The sequence below is a fragment of the Heterodontus francisci genome, chromosome 7 (genome assembly GCF_036365525.1).
Source record: "Heterodontus francisci isolate sHetFra1 chromosome 7, sHetFra1.hap1, whole genome shotgun sequence".
Classification (NCBI taxonomy): Eukaryota; Metazoa; Chordata; class Chondrichthyes; order Heterodontiformes; family Heterodontidae; genus Heterodontus; species Heterodontus francisci.
In genome coordinates this window covers 23516980-23532434 of record NC_090377.1, presented here as the reverse complement: position 1 = coordinate 23532434, position 15455 = coordinate 23516980, and the positions used below count along the sequence as shown (strand labels likewise).

At 41.3% G+C, this 15455-nt stretch overlaps 1 protein-coding gene across 4 annotated transcripts in view; it reads right to left on the bottom strand.

The window, feature by feature from the left end:
* The window catches only part of ptpn4a (protein tyrosine phosphatase non-receptor type 4a), a 305345-nt gene that overhangs the window by 149122 nt on the left and 140768 nt on the right, over nucleotides 1–15455 (bottom strand). For all 4 annotated transcript variants that reach the window (XM_068034879.1, XM_068034877.1, XM_068034878.1 and 1 more), the window contains 4 exons: nucleotides 14081–14188; nucleotides 9242–9284; nucleotides 9075–9153; nucleotides 5305–5349 (listed from right to left, as the gene is read on the bottom strand). In XM_068034879.1, the coding sequence (XP_067890980.1) occupies nucleotides 5305–5349; nucleotides 9075–9153; nucleotides 9242–9284; nucleotides 14081–14188 (275 nt within the window). The remainder of the gene's footprint in view (nucleotides 1–5304; nucleotides 5350–9074; nucleotides 9154–9241; nucleotides 9285–14080; nucleotides 14189–15455) is intronic.

Sequence of the window (15455 nt, the reverse complement as noted above, 5' to 3'; positions counted from 1 at the left end):
CCATTCATGGACAAGCCTGACTAGCCACCAGCAGGCCTGCAACTGATGAGCACAACCTTCCCAAAATCTTTATCTGCGAAGAAATGCCAAGAGAATAGTAACTCCTTAGGAATTCACAAGAATGGCTTGGGCAATTTTTTGCACATTTCTAATCATAATGGATACTGAAGTGCATTAATTTCATACTTTTAACTTGTTTTATGTTACATATATCCTCTCCACTTGTTTACCAAATGAACTAGAGCCAAAGAGGCTTACAGGGTAGGAGGCCATTGAGTTCATGATGTCTGTGCCAGCAGCTCTTCGCTTGAGCAACCCAAGTCCAATTACACTCCATAGCTTTACCTTTCTCAGCATCATGCTATACATTTCTTTAAATAATGCAATAGTCTCTGCCTCAACTACGCCGTGACAATGCATTCCATGGTCTAACACTCTGCGGAAAGAAGTTTTTCCTAGCCCGCCCTCCTCGCTTTCTGTGAGGATTTAAAATTGATGACCCCCTCCGACTCTATTTTCAAAACTTCATATAATACCTTGAAAAATCATTTAATGGCCATTTTATTTGCCATCCCTCTACTTCCCTGATTTTCTGCTCACTGAGGAGATGAAACACTTGCTGGGAAATTGTTCCACAAGGCTCTGCTATCATCTCCAATTGGCTGCAGCTCAGTGAACTGTCCATGAGACTGCAAGGATTGAGCTCTTCCTTCAATGTTCAGACACATGCACCTCCAACCAGCGTCACTGAATAGTTATCAGGAGTGAGAACCAAGACTGATCTTTCCATCCCTCGGATGTAACACAGATGCTGTGATTAATTAACTTAGCACAGGCTGGAGATCACATCTAGGACCTTTTTTGGTCTGTGTGACTTAGCTACTCACTGGATAAACTCACTGTGCTGATGGCAGATTTTTGATGCTATTAAAATGGAATGCTGACAAAGAGTGAACTTTACAACACATATGACAGTAAATTGATTATGTGTGAATGCAGTGCACACAGAGTGGAATTCAGGGCAGTGTGGCAGGTAGGATGGAGAAAGAGAAAAATGTACAGCCAGAGTCTGCTTAGCTTTCCCACATGCAAACTGCCCATCTTGGAACAGCAATAGGAGGCATGCGTCAACCACATTTTTGTTTACGTAAGTTTCAATGGTGGAATCAAAAGATGAACAGTGTTACTGTCAATTAAGCTTGTAATTTTTTTTTAAAAATTACAATAGTTAATTAAACTGAGTGAATGAAAGTGAAAATACCATAAATAGAAATGAGTTACTATCAGTACTGGATTTTCTCTCCAGTGGGTTTTCAAAATTCTCCTTTCCCTCATTGTAACTGTATTGTCAACCCTGTGCTGAGCTTCAAACCTTAACCTAGACAACAAAAAACCCCACCCATTTCCACCCACCAATTTTCTATCCTCCTTTGATACGCAGGTCCACAATTCCCATGCAGTTCACCTTGCACAATACAGCAGACACCATTCTCAGAATACCAGGTATCAACGTCAGATATTGGTTTCCTGACCACCCAGCCGCTAATCAGCACTTAGCTGTTTTACATTTCAATGTATAAAAGAGTCAGGTGAGAGAGCTGTTTCGTGACCAACTGATTTTACTGGGAACTGAAACAAATCTTGGTAAACTGCTTCTAATCAAAAGCTGTTTGATGGCTTTCATGGTGAGACTGGTAACGTTGATTAAGACCATTTTACGGTTTTACATCATGTCAATTTGCACTGAAAAGAGCAGTTATTTCCTTGAAAGAGGAGTTCTTAGAAGAACTGGCAGGCCACGACATTTTGGGCAGTGTAATCTGTCTATCTTCTGGAGGAATGACTGGAACAGGTGGAAACCATAGGTTTATATGTGGTGGAGAATGGGAATGTGGGCAGGATTTCAGCAGTGATAGGTTTTTACATGTTCTTGCACTTGCCACTATTGGTCGGCTAATTGTGTTCCATGATAGGTTGGTACATGCTATTGTCCTTGATGCTGATTGGTTAGCTATTCTGTCGCGTGGTAAGTCGGTACATACTATTGTTCTTGTTGAGGTATGTTGGCCGCAGAGCAGGTGGTGATGTGTTTCTTGATTAGGGGTAGCCAGATATCACTGATGAGCAGGCCACTGTCTTCGGGGACAGTGTGATGTTGATAGAGCTCCACAGCCTTTCTGACACATCATCTATGTCAGTGTGTAATGGATGGGTTTGGAACTGGACCATTTGATAGTGGGATTGTTGAGTTGAGCGTGCTTGATGATAGCTGACTTGTCCCATTTACTGTGTCTGAAGCACATCACCACTTGCTCTGCAGCCAACATATCCGGACAAGAACAATAGTATGTATCGACTTACCATGAGACAGAATAGCTAACCAATCAGCAGCAAGAACAATTGCATGTACCACTTATCACGGAACATAATTAGCTAACCAATAGCAGCAAGAACATGTAATGACTTATCACTGCTAAGGTCCTACCCACATTCCCATTCTCCATCACGTATAAACCTATTGTTTCCACCGGTTCCAGTCATTCCTCCATTAGAGTCATACAGCATAGAAACAGGCCCACCACGTCCATGCCGAACATAATGCCTATCTATACTAATCCCATCTGCCTGCATTAATTCCATATCCCTCTATGCCTTGCTCATTCAAGTACCTGTCCAGATGCCTCTTAAATGTTGCTACTGTTCCTGCCTCCACCACCTCCTCAGGCAGCTCATTCCAGATACCTTTGTGTGAAAAATTTACCCCTTTGATCCCCTTTAAACCTCCTCCCTCTCACCTTAAATCTATGCCCTCTAGTTTTAGTCACCCCTACCATGGGAAACAGACTCTGGCTATCTACCCTATCTATGCTTCTCATAATTTTATATATCTCTATCATGTCCCCTCTCAGCCTCCTTCACTCCAGGGAAAACAGACCCAGCCTATCCAATCTCTCTTTATAACTCAAGCCCTCCAAACCAGGCAACATCCTTGTGAATCTTTTCTGCACCCTCTTTAGCTTAATCACATTCTTCCTGTAGTGCGGCGACCAGAACTGCACACAGTACTCCAAATGCAGCCTAACCAACATTATGTACAACTGTAACATGAGGTCCCAACTCTTGTACTCAGTGCCTCGGCCGATGAAGGCAAGCATGCCATACGCCTTCTTCACCAACCTGTCTACCTGCGTTGCTACTTTCAGGGAACTATGTACTTGCACCCCAAGGTCTCTCTAGTCAAGAACACTCCCCAGGGCCCTGCCATTCACTGTATATGGCCTGCCCTGGTTTAACTTCCCAAAATGCATCACTTCACACTTGTCTGCATTAAATTCCATTTGTCAATCCCTTGCCCACTTTCCCAGTTTATCTATATCCAGTTGTAATCTTAGACAACCTTCTTCACTGCCCCCTACATTCACATCCAAGTCATTAATATATATGACAAACAACAGAGGGCCCAGCACCGATCCCTGCGGCACACCACTGGTCACCGGCCTCCAATCGGAAAAACAACCCTCCACTACCACCCTCTGCCTCCTATCACCAAGCCAATTTTGTATAAAATTGGCTAGCTCACCCTGGATCCCATGTGTTCGAACCTTCTGGACCAGCCTATCATGCGGGACCATGTCAAAGGCCTTGCTAAAGTCCATGTAGACAATGTCCATCGCCCTACCCTCGTCAATCCTCTCGGTCACCTCCTCGAAAATCTCAGTCAAACTCGTGAGACATGATTTCCCAAGCACAAAGCCATGCTGACTATCCCTAATCAGCCCATGCCTTTCCAAATGCATATAAATCCTGTCTCTCAGAATCCCTTCCAATAACTTTCCCACCACTGATGTAAGGCTCACTGGCCTGTAGTTCCCTGGCTTATCCCTGCTGCCCTTCCTAAATAAAGGCACAACATTAGCTATCCTCCAGTCTTCCGGTACCTCACCTGTGGCTAACAATGATACAAAAATCTCTGCCAGGGCCCCAGCAATCTCCTCCCTTGCTTCCCATAGCATCCTAGGATACACCTGGTCAGGCCCTGGGGATTTATCCACCTTAATGCACTTCAAAACCTCCAATACCTCCTCCTTTGTAATGTTGATATGCTCCAGGATATCGGTGTTCCCTCCCTTGAACTCACTAGCTTCCATGACCTTCTCCACGCTAAGTACGGACGAGAAATATTCATTTAAGACCTCGCCCATTTCCCGTGGCTCCACACATAGATTGCCAAACTGATCCTTAAGGGGGCCTATTCTCTCCCTAGCTACCCTTTTACTCTTAATATACTTATAGAATCTTTTAGGATTCTCCTTTATCTTATCTGCCAGGGAAATCTCATGGTCCCTTTGCGCCCTCCTGATTTCCTTCTTAAGTGTTGTCCTACATCCCCTATACTCCTCGAGGGACTCGCTTGATCCCAGCTGCCTATACCTGACATATGCCTCCTTCTTTGTCCTGACCAGACCCTCAATATCCCTATTAGACAGGCAGAGTACGCTGCCCAAAATGTCCAGTTCTTCTAAGAACTCCTTTTTCAAGGAAACAACTGCTCTTTTCAGAGTAAATTCATACGGTGTAAAACATAAAACTATCTTACTCAACGTTGCTTCCAAACAACTTATGATATACTTCTGTTCCCTAACAAAGCCATAGTTTGGCATTGCTTTTGTGCAGTGTGGTAAAAATAATTGAAATGTTCCTCAATTCTTGACAGACTTGCTGTAAAATCTATAATCTCAAACCTCAGAATCTAGTTCATGTTGCTATAGAAATCAACCTCCAAATACTGCAGAAATCCACTACAGAACTCTAAATCAACTAACTGTGCAAGAAATCAAATTATACAGGGTACTGTTTACAGTTGTGAATCAACTATTGGCCTAAGCACTGCTGAATGACAGGATGCTGATAAAAGAACTGCAGCAGGAGACTATGATTTAATACAACAATGTGCATTTATAAAGAACCTTTAATGTACATAACGTCCCAAGAGATTTTACAGAGTAGTAGCAAGAGGAATAGGAAAGACAGCCTGGACTATATGTTTGTGAGGAATGACTGAATGCCTGGGAGAAAATATGGGTTTTAATTGATTTTTTTTAAAGGAAGAGAGGCAGAGTCTTGGAAAGGAGCTGCCTGGCTAAACCATAAAATTTGTTCCATTACACATCTGCAGCTATATTACAATGGAAAAGGTTTTCCCCAGGCCTTGTGCTGTTAAAATGATCATTCTACATAAATGTCAGCTCTTTAGGCAGCGGCTTGCTAAAATAACTTTTTCTAAGTTACAATAACGATACTCACCTTCCACTAAGAATATCTTGCTTAAGTTGCAGAAAATATTGGTACCTGATTAAAAATAAAAATGAGTACTTAGGTCAAAAATATGGTGCAAGATACAAAACTAAGTACTTCACAGACAGAAATGATTAATACATTTATCTTCATCCAAAACTAAGTTCAGTAGATGTCTTAAATGCATTAGAAAAATTGTAATCCACAATGAATCCATTCAGCATATCATACCTGTAAAAGGGAGTTAGCTCTTCTACTTAAGTTAACTAATTTGGTAACAAATGGATCAATTTAAACAAGGTCATGATTGCTGAGTGGAGTTTTTTTAACCTTTCCCATACCATTGCTCAATTAATAAAGCTAATACTATACTAAATTTTAGACAAAAATGTGTCATTTTACCATTTACAAAATCATTGAATTTTGAAAACATCCATTATGTTCCCCCATAACCTCTGTTCTAGTATGCAAATTCCCAATTTTGAACTATGCTTCATAAGCTATAATTTCTGTTTCAATATCTCACTGAATCCTTACTGTATTTTTCCCCAAAGCTTTAATATCCTTCCTATAATTGGCTGTCCAGAACTGTTCGCAAATTATAATTATAAATAGCACTAGTTCAACAAGTGTTATTTTGATGCATTTGCCCTTGGAGTAGGAGTTGGTGTGATTGGGCGGGTGGGGGGGGGGGGGGTTGGGGGGAAGAAGAGAAGGGGAAAACTTGCAGTCTGCATTTACCAAAAGGTATTAAGATCATCATAGGTCACTGCATACATCAGTAACCCATAGTTATTAGAATTAGAACATTACAGCGCAGTACAGGCCCTTCGGCCCTCAATGTTGCGCCGACCTGTGAAACCATCTGACTTACACTATTCCATTTTCATCCATATGTCTATCCAATGACCACTTAAATGCCCTTAAAGTTGGCGAGTCTACTACTGTTGCAGGCAGGGCGTTCCACGCCCCTACTACTCTCTGAGTAAAGAAACTACCTCTGACATCTGTCCTATATCTATCACCCCTCAACTTAAAGCTATGTCCCCTCGTGTTTGCCATCACCATCCGAGGAAAAAGACTCTCACTATCCACCCTATCTAACCCTCTGATTATCTTATATGTCTCTATTAAGTCACCTCTCCTCCTCCTTCTTCTATTACCTGAGGCTAAGCCTATGATCCATGTGAATTTCTTTGACCTCAATGCCTTAGATCTGAGACTAACTTAGTTTGCAAATTTAAATTGTTGATGGTTGCACAATGTAAATATCAGGACTTCCTGCAGTTGAAATCGCAACCCCATATCCACACCATCACAGGCTGCCTAATTTCATAACATAAAAGCAGAATACTGCAGATGCTGGAATCAGAAATAAAACTAAAAAAGTGCTGGAAATACTCAGCAGGCCTGGCAGCATCTGAGGAGAGAGAGAAGCAAAGTTAACATTTCAGGTCAGTGTCCTTTTATCAGAACTGCTTAATTTTACCTCTAACATCGCCCAACTTCAACCTTGCCTCAGTTTATCTGCTGCTGAAACTCTAATCCTTGCCTTTGTTACTGCCAGACTTGACTATTCCAATGCACTCCTGGCCAGTCTCCCACATTCTACCCCTGCAAACTTGGTCATTCAAAACTCTGTTGCCCGTGTCCTAACGCACACCAAGTTCCGTTCACAAAAATCCCCTGTGCTCGCTGATCTACATTGGTTCCTGGTCAAGCAATGCCTCAATTTTAAAATTCGCATCCTTGTCTTCAAATTGTTCCATGGCTTTGTCCCTCCCTATTGCTCAGCCCTACAACCACCACTACGTCAGCACCCACCAAAGATCCCTGCACTCAACAAATTGTGGCTTACTGAGCACTCCCAATGTTAATCACTCCACCATTGGTGGCTATGCCTTCCATTGTCTGGGCCCGAAGCTCAAATTGCCTCCCTATATCTCTCTACCTCTCTTTTATAATGCTCCTTAAAACCTCTCTCTTTGACCAACTTTTTGGTCATCTAGCACACCTATTTATGTAACTCAGTGCCAAACTTTGCTCCATAACATTTCTGCAAAGCACCTTGAGACATTTAATTTCATTCAGGGCATTATATAAATGCAGGTTGTTATTGATTGCTCAGTCTAAATTTTTAGTTACTCGATAACAAATCCATTAGTCGCCAAATTTTTCTTTTTATAAACAAAAATGCAATTTTGTATTGCACTGATGACACCCTCATCAAATTCCTCACTTGTGTAACATTTTATTCCTGTATTGCATATCAAAATTTGTATCATTTAGCTTGCCTAAAATTATAATTACAAGTCAAGTTTATGTAACCTGGCCTCAATTTAACCCTTTTAAGTCCTGGTATCATTTTGGTAAATCTGCTCTACACCCCCCTCTACAGTTAATCTATCCTTCTTGAGATGTGGGTCTAGATGAGGTCTGACCAAGGCTCTGTACAATAACAGGAAAGAAAATCTTAATTCAGAATAAAGAGCATTTCAAACAATTGGGGAAGATTCAATGATGCAGTTTTAACAAACTGACTTAATTACTTGAAACTGGGGTAGCGAGATAATGCAGCAAAATGAATCATTGCCCTTCCTAGTCTCAAACATGGATTTGAATCCATCACAACTGAGGTCTTCTTTCTCTCTACAGCCAAAAGGGATAGATGTAAAACAAATGCAGACAACCTGAAACTAGCAAGAGATGATTGAGGGTGTCAAAGATTAATAATATTACACTGAATTGGCAATCTCACCCAACAGTATAAGCATGTGGTAAATAGGAGAGATTGGAAGGCTTCAAGTTTGTGCCCAAGACAAATTGTTGGGAAAGCAGATTTAGCCTTTGGGGCTATGATTAGGCTATTCCTGAGGGAATATTACCCACTTACATTAAATGCCCAGAAAAAGCATTCCAATTCCATTAAGAACAGGTCTTCCATCTTGAAATATAAATCTTGCAAGTCATGGACTCAAACCCCAAAGACCTGAGCTTATAGTCTACTGAGTTCAGTACTGAGGTGGGTGCTGTATTGTAGGATCGTAGGCTTTTGGATGAAGTGTTACACTGTGACCTCACCTGCCTGGTCAGGTGGATAACCGCATGGCACTATTGAAAGAAAAGCAAGGGAGTTTTCTTGTGTCCTGGCTAACATTTATTTTTCAAACACCTCCAAAACACATTAACTGTTTATTTTTACCTCATTGCTGTATGCAAATCAGTGACCATATTTGCTTGCCTAACATTGGGGACTACACTTCCAAACAATTATTTACAAAGTACCTTGGAATATCCTGAGACTGTGAAAGGCACAACATAAATACAAAGTCTTCCCCTTTATATACAAAAAGAATAATTCCACAAAATATGAACAAACTTTTTAATTAAATGCACCCAGGCATTTTTCACTTAAATGGAAAACTGACTACTAATCAAAACTTGACTATTCTGTTTCTATTAGATCCATGACCAACAGAAAGATCTCAACTTTGCAGTTGTAACAACTCACACTGCAGTCAACTTGCTATTTGGGGGATTTTCAGTACAACAGTCAAAAGCACAACATTAGAAGAGAAACCTAAAAGTAGATCTCTATATCTGATGGGGCTAAAGGTCATGAGGTACATTCAGTGGAACATTCTGAATAAACTGAAATGAGACCAATTACACTTAAAACAACCTAGTAATTAATTGTACAAACGCACTCCTCTACTCTTTCCCCCCCTCCCCACATCCCTGTCCCCATTGTTTTCTTTATACTTATTTTCAACACCCACCTTGTGTATTCCTCTTGAAGCTTATTGAGGTCCGTCACAAAAAATTTGACTCTAAAATTCAAGTTATATGGGGATCCTCCTACAATTAGAGAAAAAATTTTACTCCAGAATTACATGCCTGAATTTGTGATTTCTAGCAGTAAAACGGACTGAATGATTTTACTTACTTTTTAGCTGCTTTCTGACGGATTTGTTTGGATCTAGCCATCGCTGTAAAACATTAAAAAATACAACCTGAAATGGAGCAAAGCAACATTCCCTGCTTAGCTGACTACAAAAACATTCACCTGTAAAACCATTACTGAAGGTTATGGAAACCAGAGAGCAAACTGTTTCAATAAAAAAAAATGCAATCACTGTAAAGTACAAGGTCGAATACTAAAGTGCTTTTTAATGTAAAAGTTTGTGTGTTTTTTTTTTAAATTGACAGATCTCGTGAGAAATGCTGAGTGAAGTGGCATTTCTGAAGTAATTCCTTTTGCAAATGTTTCACCAGTGGCAGGGCAGAAAGATGAATATTTTGTGCTCAAGCAAAATACTATCACCAAAATGTTTCCTCTGCTGTCTCCCTCCTTGCCCTGAAATATCTGAAGAATAAAGAAAAAGTACAAAAGGACAAACTGCATTTTAAGATAGCTATCATCTAAAAAAAATTCCCATGGTTTAAAATGTGCACTGTAAGATTTCAATCTTGAAATACTATTAAAATAGCACATGCAATGCCATTTTTCAATACTCTTATTAATAGCATGATAGGCATTTAAAAGTTTCTGGTAGATTACAATTTAAATTGTTCAAAAATGTTCTATTTTTTTGTAATATGTACCATAAATTCTCAATATGTAAACATAAACTTTTTCAGCCCAAAAATGTACTTGTATGCTTCCTACCCCTTGTTAGATTCTGGTCACGTGTTACAACATCTTTGTGGCTCAGTGTCAACTTTTGTCTAATTGCACTCCTATAAAGTGTCTTGGGACAATTTATTACCATTGACTACACCATTCCCTTCCAACACCTCTCCTCCATCATCAAGCTGGGTGGGACTACCCACGCCTGGTTTCATTCTTATCCAGTAGCAGCCAGAGAATCACCTGTAATGGCTTATGTTCTTGCACCTGCATCACTGCCTCTGGAGGCCCCAAGGATCTATCCTCAGCCAGGGCGGCACAGTGGCGCAGTGGTTAGCACTGCAGCCTCGCAGCTCCAGGGACCCGGGTTCGATTCTGGGTACTGCCTGTGTGGAGTTTGCAAGTTCTCCCTGTGTCTGCGTGGGTTTTCTCCGGGTGCTCCGGTTTCCTCCCACAAGCCAAAAGACTTGCAGGTTGGTAGGTAAATTGGCCATTATAAATTGTCACTAGTATAAGTAGGTGGTAGGGAAATATGGGGACAGGTGGGGATGTTTGGTAGGAATATGGGATTAGTGTAGGATTAGTATAAATGGGTGGTTGTTGCTCGGCACAGACTCAGTGGGCCGAAGGGCCTGTTTCAGTGCTGTATCTCTAATCTAACCAACTTCTATTTCTCATGTACATGCTGCAGCTCAGTGACATCATCCGGAAACATGTCAAGTTCCACATGTATGCCGACACCAGCTTTACTTCACCACCTCTCTCACCCCCTTCACTGTCTGATCTGCTTGCTTGACATCCAGTACTGAATGTGTAGAAATTTCCTCCAGCTAAATATTGGGATGACCAAAGCTGTTGTCTTCGATCCCCTGACACAAACTCTGTTCCTTAACTATCAACTCCAGTCATCTTTCTGGCAACTGTCTGAGGCTGAACCAGACTATCTGCAATCTTAGTGTTGTATCTGACACAGAGATGAGCTTCCGACCACAAACCCACTCCATCACCAAGACTGCCTACGTCCACCTTTCTAACATTGCCAGACCCCACCCCTGCTTCAGCTCATCTGCTGCTGAAACCCTCATCCGTCTTTTATCTTTAGACTTGACTACTTAAATGCTCTCCTGGTTGGCCTCCCAACTTCCACCCTCCATTACCTTGAGCTCATTCAAAACTGCTGTCCGTATCCTAACTCCTATCAAATCGCATTCACCCATCATCCCTGTGCTCATTGACCTACTTCAGTTTTCAGTTAAGCAACCCCTCAATTTTAAAATTTCCGTCCTTGTTTTAAAATCCCTCCATGGCATCGCCCCTTCCTACCTCTGCAGCTGCCTCCAGCCCCACAAGTCTTCTAGATCTCTGCACTCTTCTAATTCTGGCCTCTTATGCATCCCCTATTTTAATCACCCACCACTGATAGCCACGCTGCCTAGACCCAAAGCTTTGCAATGCCCTCCCTAAACCTCTGCCTCCTCCTTTAAGAGGTTCCTTAAAACCTAACCCTTTGTCCAAGCTTTTGGTCATCTGTCCCAATATCTCCTTACTTGGCTTTGTGCCAATTATTTTGTCTGATAATCAATCCTCTGAAGCGCCTTGGGACATTTTACTCGAAAAGTTGTTACAAAATGCAAGTTGTTGCCATTGATAACAGCGTCATGTAAATGTAAGTTGTTGTAGTGCCACTACTGCAGTTCACTTTTGTTACTGCAATTTAAAGTAGTACTGCAGGTTAACATTTTCTATATATTTAATCTTGCATATCTCTTCATCCCTCAGCATCCTCCTTTCCGGGCTGAAAAACCAAACTCTCTGGTAACTATATCCTCAGAATAAGTCCGACATTAGTACTGAACCCAGAAGCTCATCTCTGCACTGCCTTCAGCAGTTACCTCTTAGAGTTCATTACAACCTCTAGCAGCTCAAAGCTGGGCATTTGCAAGGCCATCAGTAGCAGCACAATTGAATATCACCAATTCTGTAACTGGACACAGAAAAGGCTACGAACAGCATTTATATCCTGGATGTAGTGCTGAAAACTTGCCCCTACCTAAGCTGTTCAATTACAGCTACAACACTTGCAACTGCCTGAAATGATAGATAATGTCCTTTCCACTAACAGCAGGACAAATCCAACCACCACTGTATCAGCCTTCTTCCAATCTGCAAGAAAGTGATGGCAGAAGTCATCAACAGAGCTACTAAACAACACTTACGCACCAATAATTGCTCACCGATGCTCAATTGTAATTTTCCCAGACAATTTGGCTCCAGACCTCATTCCAGCATTGGTCCAAACATGGACACAAGCCGAATTCCGGAAATGAAGAGAAAGTGGTTGCTTTGGCATCAAGGCACTATTTGACTGAGTGTGCACCAAGGAAGCCGAGTAAAACTAAAGTCAACGGAAATCAGCTGGGGTGGGGGCAGAACTATCCGGTGGCTGCAGACATAACTGACACAAAAGGAAGAGGGTTGTGGTTGTTGGAGGTCAATCATCTCATCCCAGCATTCCAAGCCGAACTGTTTAGCTACTTTATCAATGACCGTCTATTATAAGGTCAGAAGTTGGGCCGTTTCACTGATGATGGCACTGTGTTCAGCTCCAACTACAATTTGTCAGATAATAAAATATATAAGCTTATGCTGAAAAGTAGCAATTACCATTTGAGCCGCACAAGTGTCAGACAATTATCATCCCCAATAAGAGAGTTAAACCACCTACCATTGCCGAGTCCACCACCATCAATGTCCTGGGGCTCACCATTAACCAGCAACTTAACTGAACCAGCAAATAAATATTATAGCAACAAGAGCAAGTCAGAGACTGAGTTTTCTGCAGTGAGTGGCCGATCTCCTGATTTCCCAAAGCTTCTCCAGCACCCGAATCATAAATATGATGGAATACAACACTCAAGAAGCTCAATGCCATCCAGAGCAGACTCCTTGATTGACACCTCATCCACTGGCCTAAACATTCACCCCCTCCACCACTGGTGCACTGTTGCTGCAGTGTGTAATGTCTAAAGGATGCACTGAAGCAACTCACTAAAGTTTCTCCGACAGCACCTCCCAAATCCACGACCTCCACTTAGAAGGGCACAGGCACCAGGAGTATGGCAATTCCATCACCTCCAAGTTCCCCTCCAAGTCACACATCATTCTGACATGGACATATATCAGCCATTCCATCATCACTGGGTCAAAAATCCTAGAGTTCCCTACCCAACAGCAATTTTGAAGCAGCTTCATCACATGTACCACAGAGATTCAAAAAGGTGGCCAATTTTCTTAGGGTAATTAAGGTTGGGCAATAAATGCCAGCCTTGCCAACTCTGTCCGCATCTCAAAAAATTCATTATTTTACATTTAGATCACAAGGAACCTAGTTACAAGTATCTCAGCAGTGAAAGTTTATGGCTGATTAGAGTGCACAGCACAAGGAGGAAATGAGGTACCTTAGTCGCACACACATTTCTGGTTGGATGAGGATCAAACCAGGCAGTGTAAAATATTCAATTCAATGTGACTGTAGTCAGTTTTACTAGAACAGCCAAAACAAAATAGACAGTTAAGTGAAATAAAAATAGAAAGTGCTGGAAATACACAGCAGGTCTGACAGCATCTGTAGCGAATTCTCTCTCCACAGATGCTGCCAGACCTGCTGTGTATTTCCAGCACTTTCTGTTTTATTTCAGATTTCCAGCATCCGCAGTATTTTGCTTTTGTATTAGATTTAAGTGAATACTTCCTCCAGCTCATGATGAACTTCTTTATATTACATCATCAGAATTGCTAAGTCACACAAAGATCAGCCAAATATGACATCATGTTTGCACAACACAGGTACTGTATAATTACGCTTACTTAAAAGTGCATTACTCTTGCCAAGGACGCCTACAGTCTGGACTTGTGTTGGCAACAAAAACACAGCATTATGTTCGTGCAGCAGAATGTGTTAAGCTTTAAAAAATGCAATTAGTTCATTATTAATGAAAAAAAAAACTTTCATTTTGGAATGGTTAACGCAAAACTACAAAGATTTATATTAATTTGAAGTTGCAAACCCATGAGAGTACATTTTTTCATTTTACTTACTAGTTAATTACAGTTTCTGACTTTACTCCAAGTCGGGACACTGAAACCAATACTCACAGGGCTATCTGATGTATCATCTGCCAGTTGTAAACCAAAGTAGTCTCGTTCAGTCAGATCAAGGTGTCTGAAGACTAAATCCAATAGGATATGCCCCTGATCGTGTTTCTGGAAAATCAGAAATAGAACAGCCATAAACATCTCTCTCAAGTAATGTGGTATCACATTGCAAATTAATTTGCAACAACTAAATTACAATGCAACCTAAAGACCATGTTCATCATGGGAACGAATCTTGCTTTCTCTGACGCCTCCAATCCGATCTACGGATTATTATGCACCTTTACTGTTGAAAAACTCGGAATCTGAAGCACTTTACTCAACAGTTCATGTTTCATGCACGACAACAGATTACATGATTGGTACAATAAGTTTGCTCTAACAAGGTACAGTTTTTCTTGGTAGCAGTTAAAGATCTACTGTAATCAATACAGGAGATCAAGGACTACAAACAACTATTTTTTGGATTGTGAAAACACTGTTCAATCCAAGCAACGATAAAACATTACATCTCTGCATTAGGGGAGTTTAGGAGGTGATCCAAATATTGCTCTGGCCCTCAGCCAAATAGTGATACATGAAAATCTCTCATTCTCCTGGCAGACAGAGAATCAAAATGGCAGCTTTCCAATAACACATGAATTCATAGTTCAAAGGGAGCGGAGTATTATCTTACGCCAGACCAGACTTGGAGTCCATGCTAAGTGAAGGTTTTATAAACCACTTGCATGATTCTAAAACAATGTCATGAAACGAAGACCACCTTCTGGCTATGAAGGAAAAATAAGACACTATTATATTCTTTTTCCCACCTGCCCTGCAGTGTTGCCCTCATCATCAAACCACACCTTGGTCTCTCCTCTTACTGCGCTGGCACTTTCTCCTTCAAGCATGTCACCTTATTCCGCCCCACATGCCTCCTTTAAACTTCTCACCTTGAGATTCTCCTTAAATCGTTGTACTGTACGACTCTTCATCCTCAGTGATTTCAATCCCCATCCTTGCTCTCTCACCTCTGATTCCATCTTCCCAAATCTCCCTCCATATAAACTAGTCTACACATACTCTCAGCCATCCCTTCAACCATAGAATCTCACATGGCCTCTCTACTCTTGTGGTCTTCATCACAGAAAAGGTCATATCTGATGATTTCCTTGTATCGCTAACCATCCATATCTCTCTACTGCTTTTCAACTCCACTGACTACACCTGTGGGGGAGACAAAAACTCTCCAAATCATTGACATCTGTTTCAAAATTCCAGCTCCCTAGCCTTTAGGCTTTCATTCTCCACAATAATTCTGTAGCTGTCGAACTGCTAAACCATTCCCTCATCTACACCTTTGGTACCGTTGTCCCCAGTGAAAACTTTACTC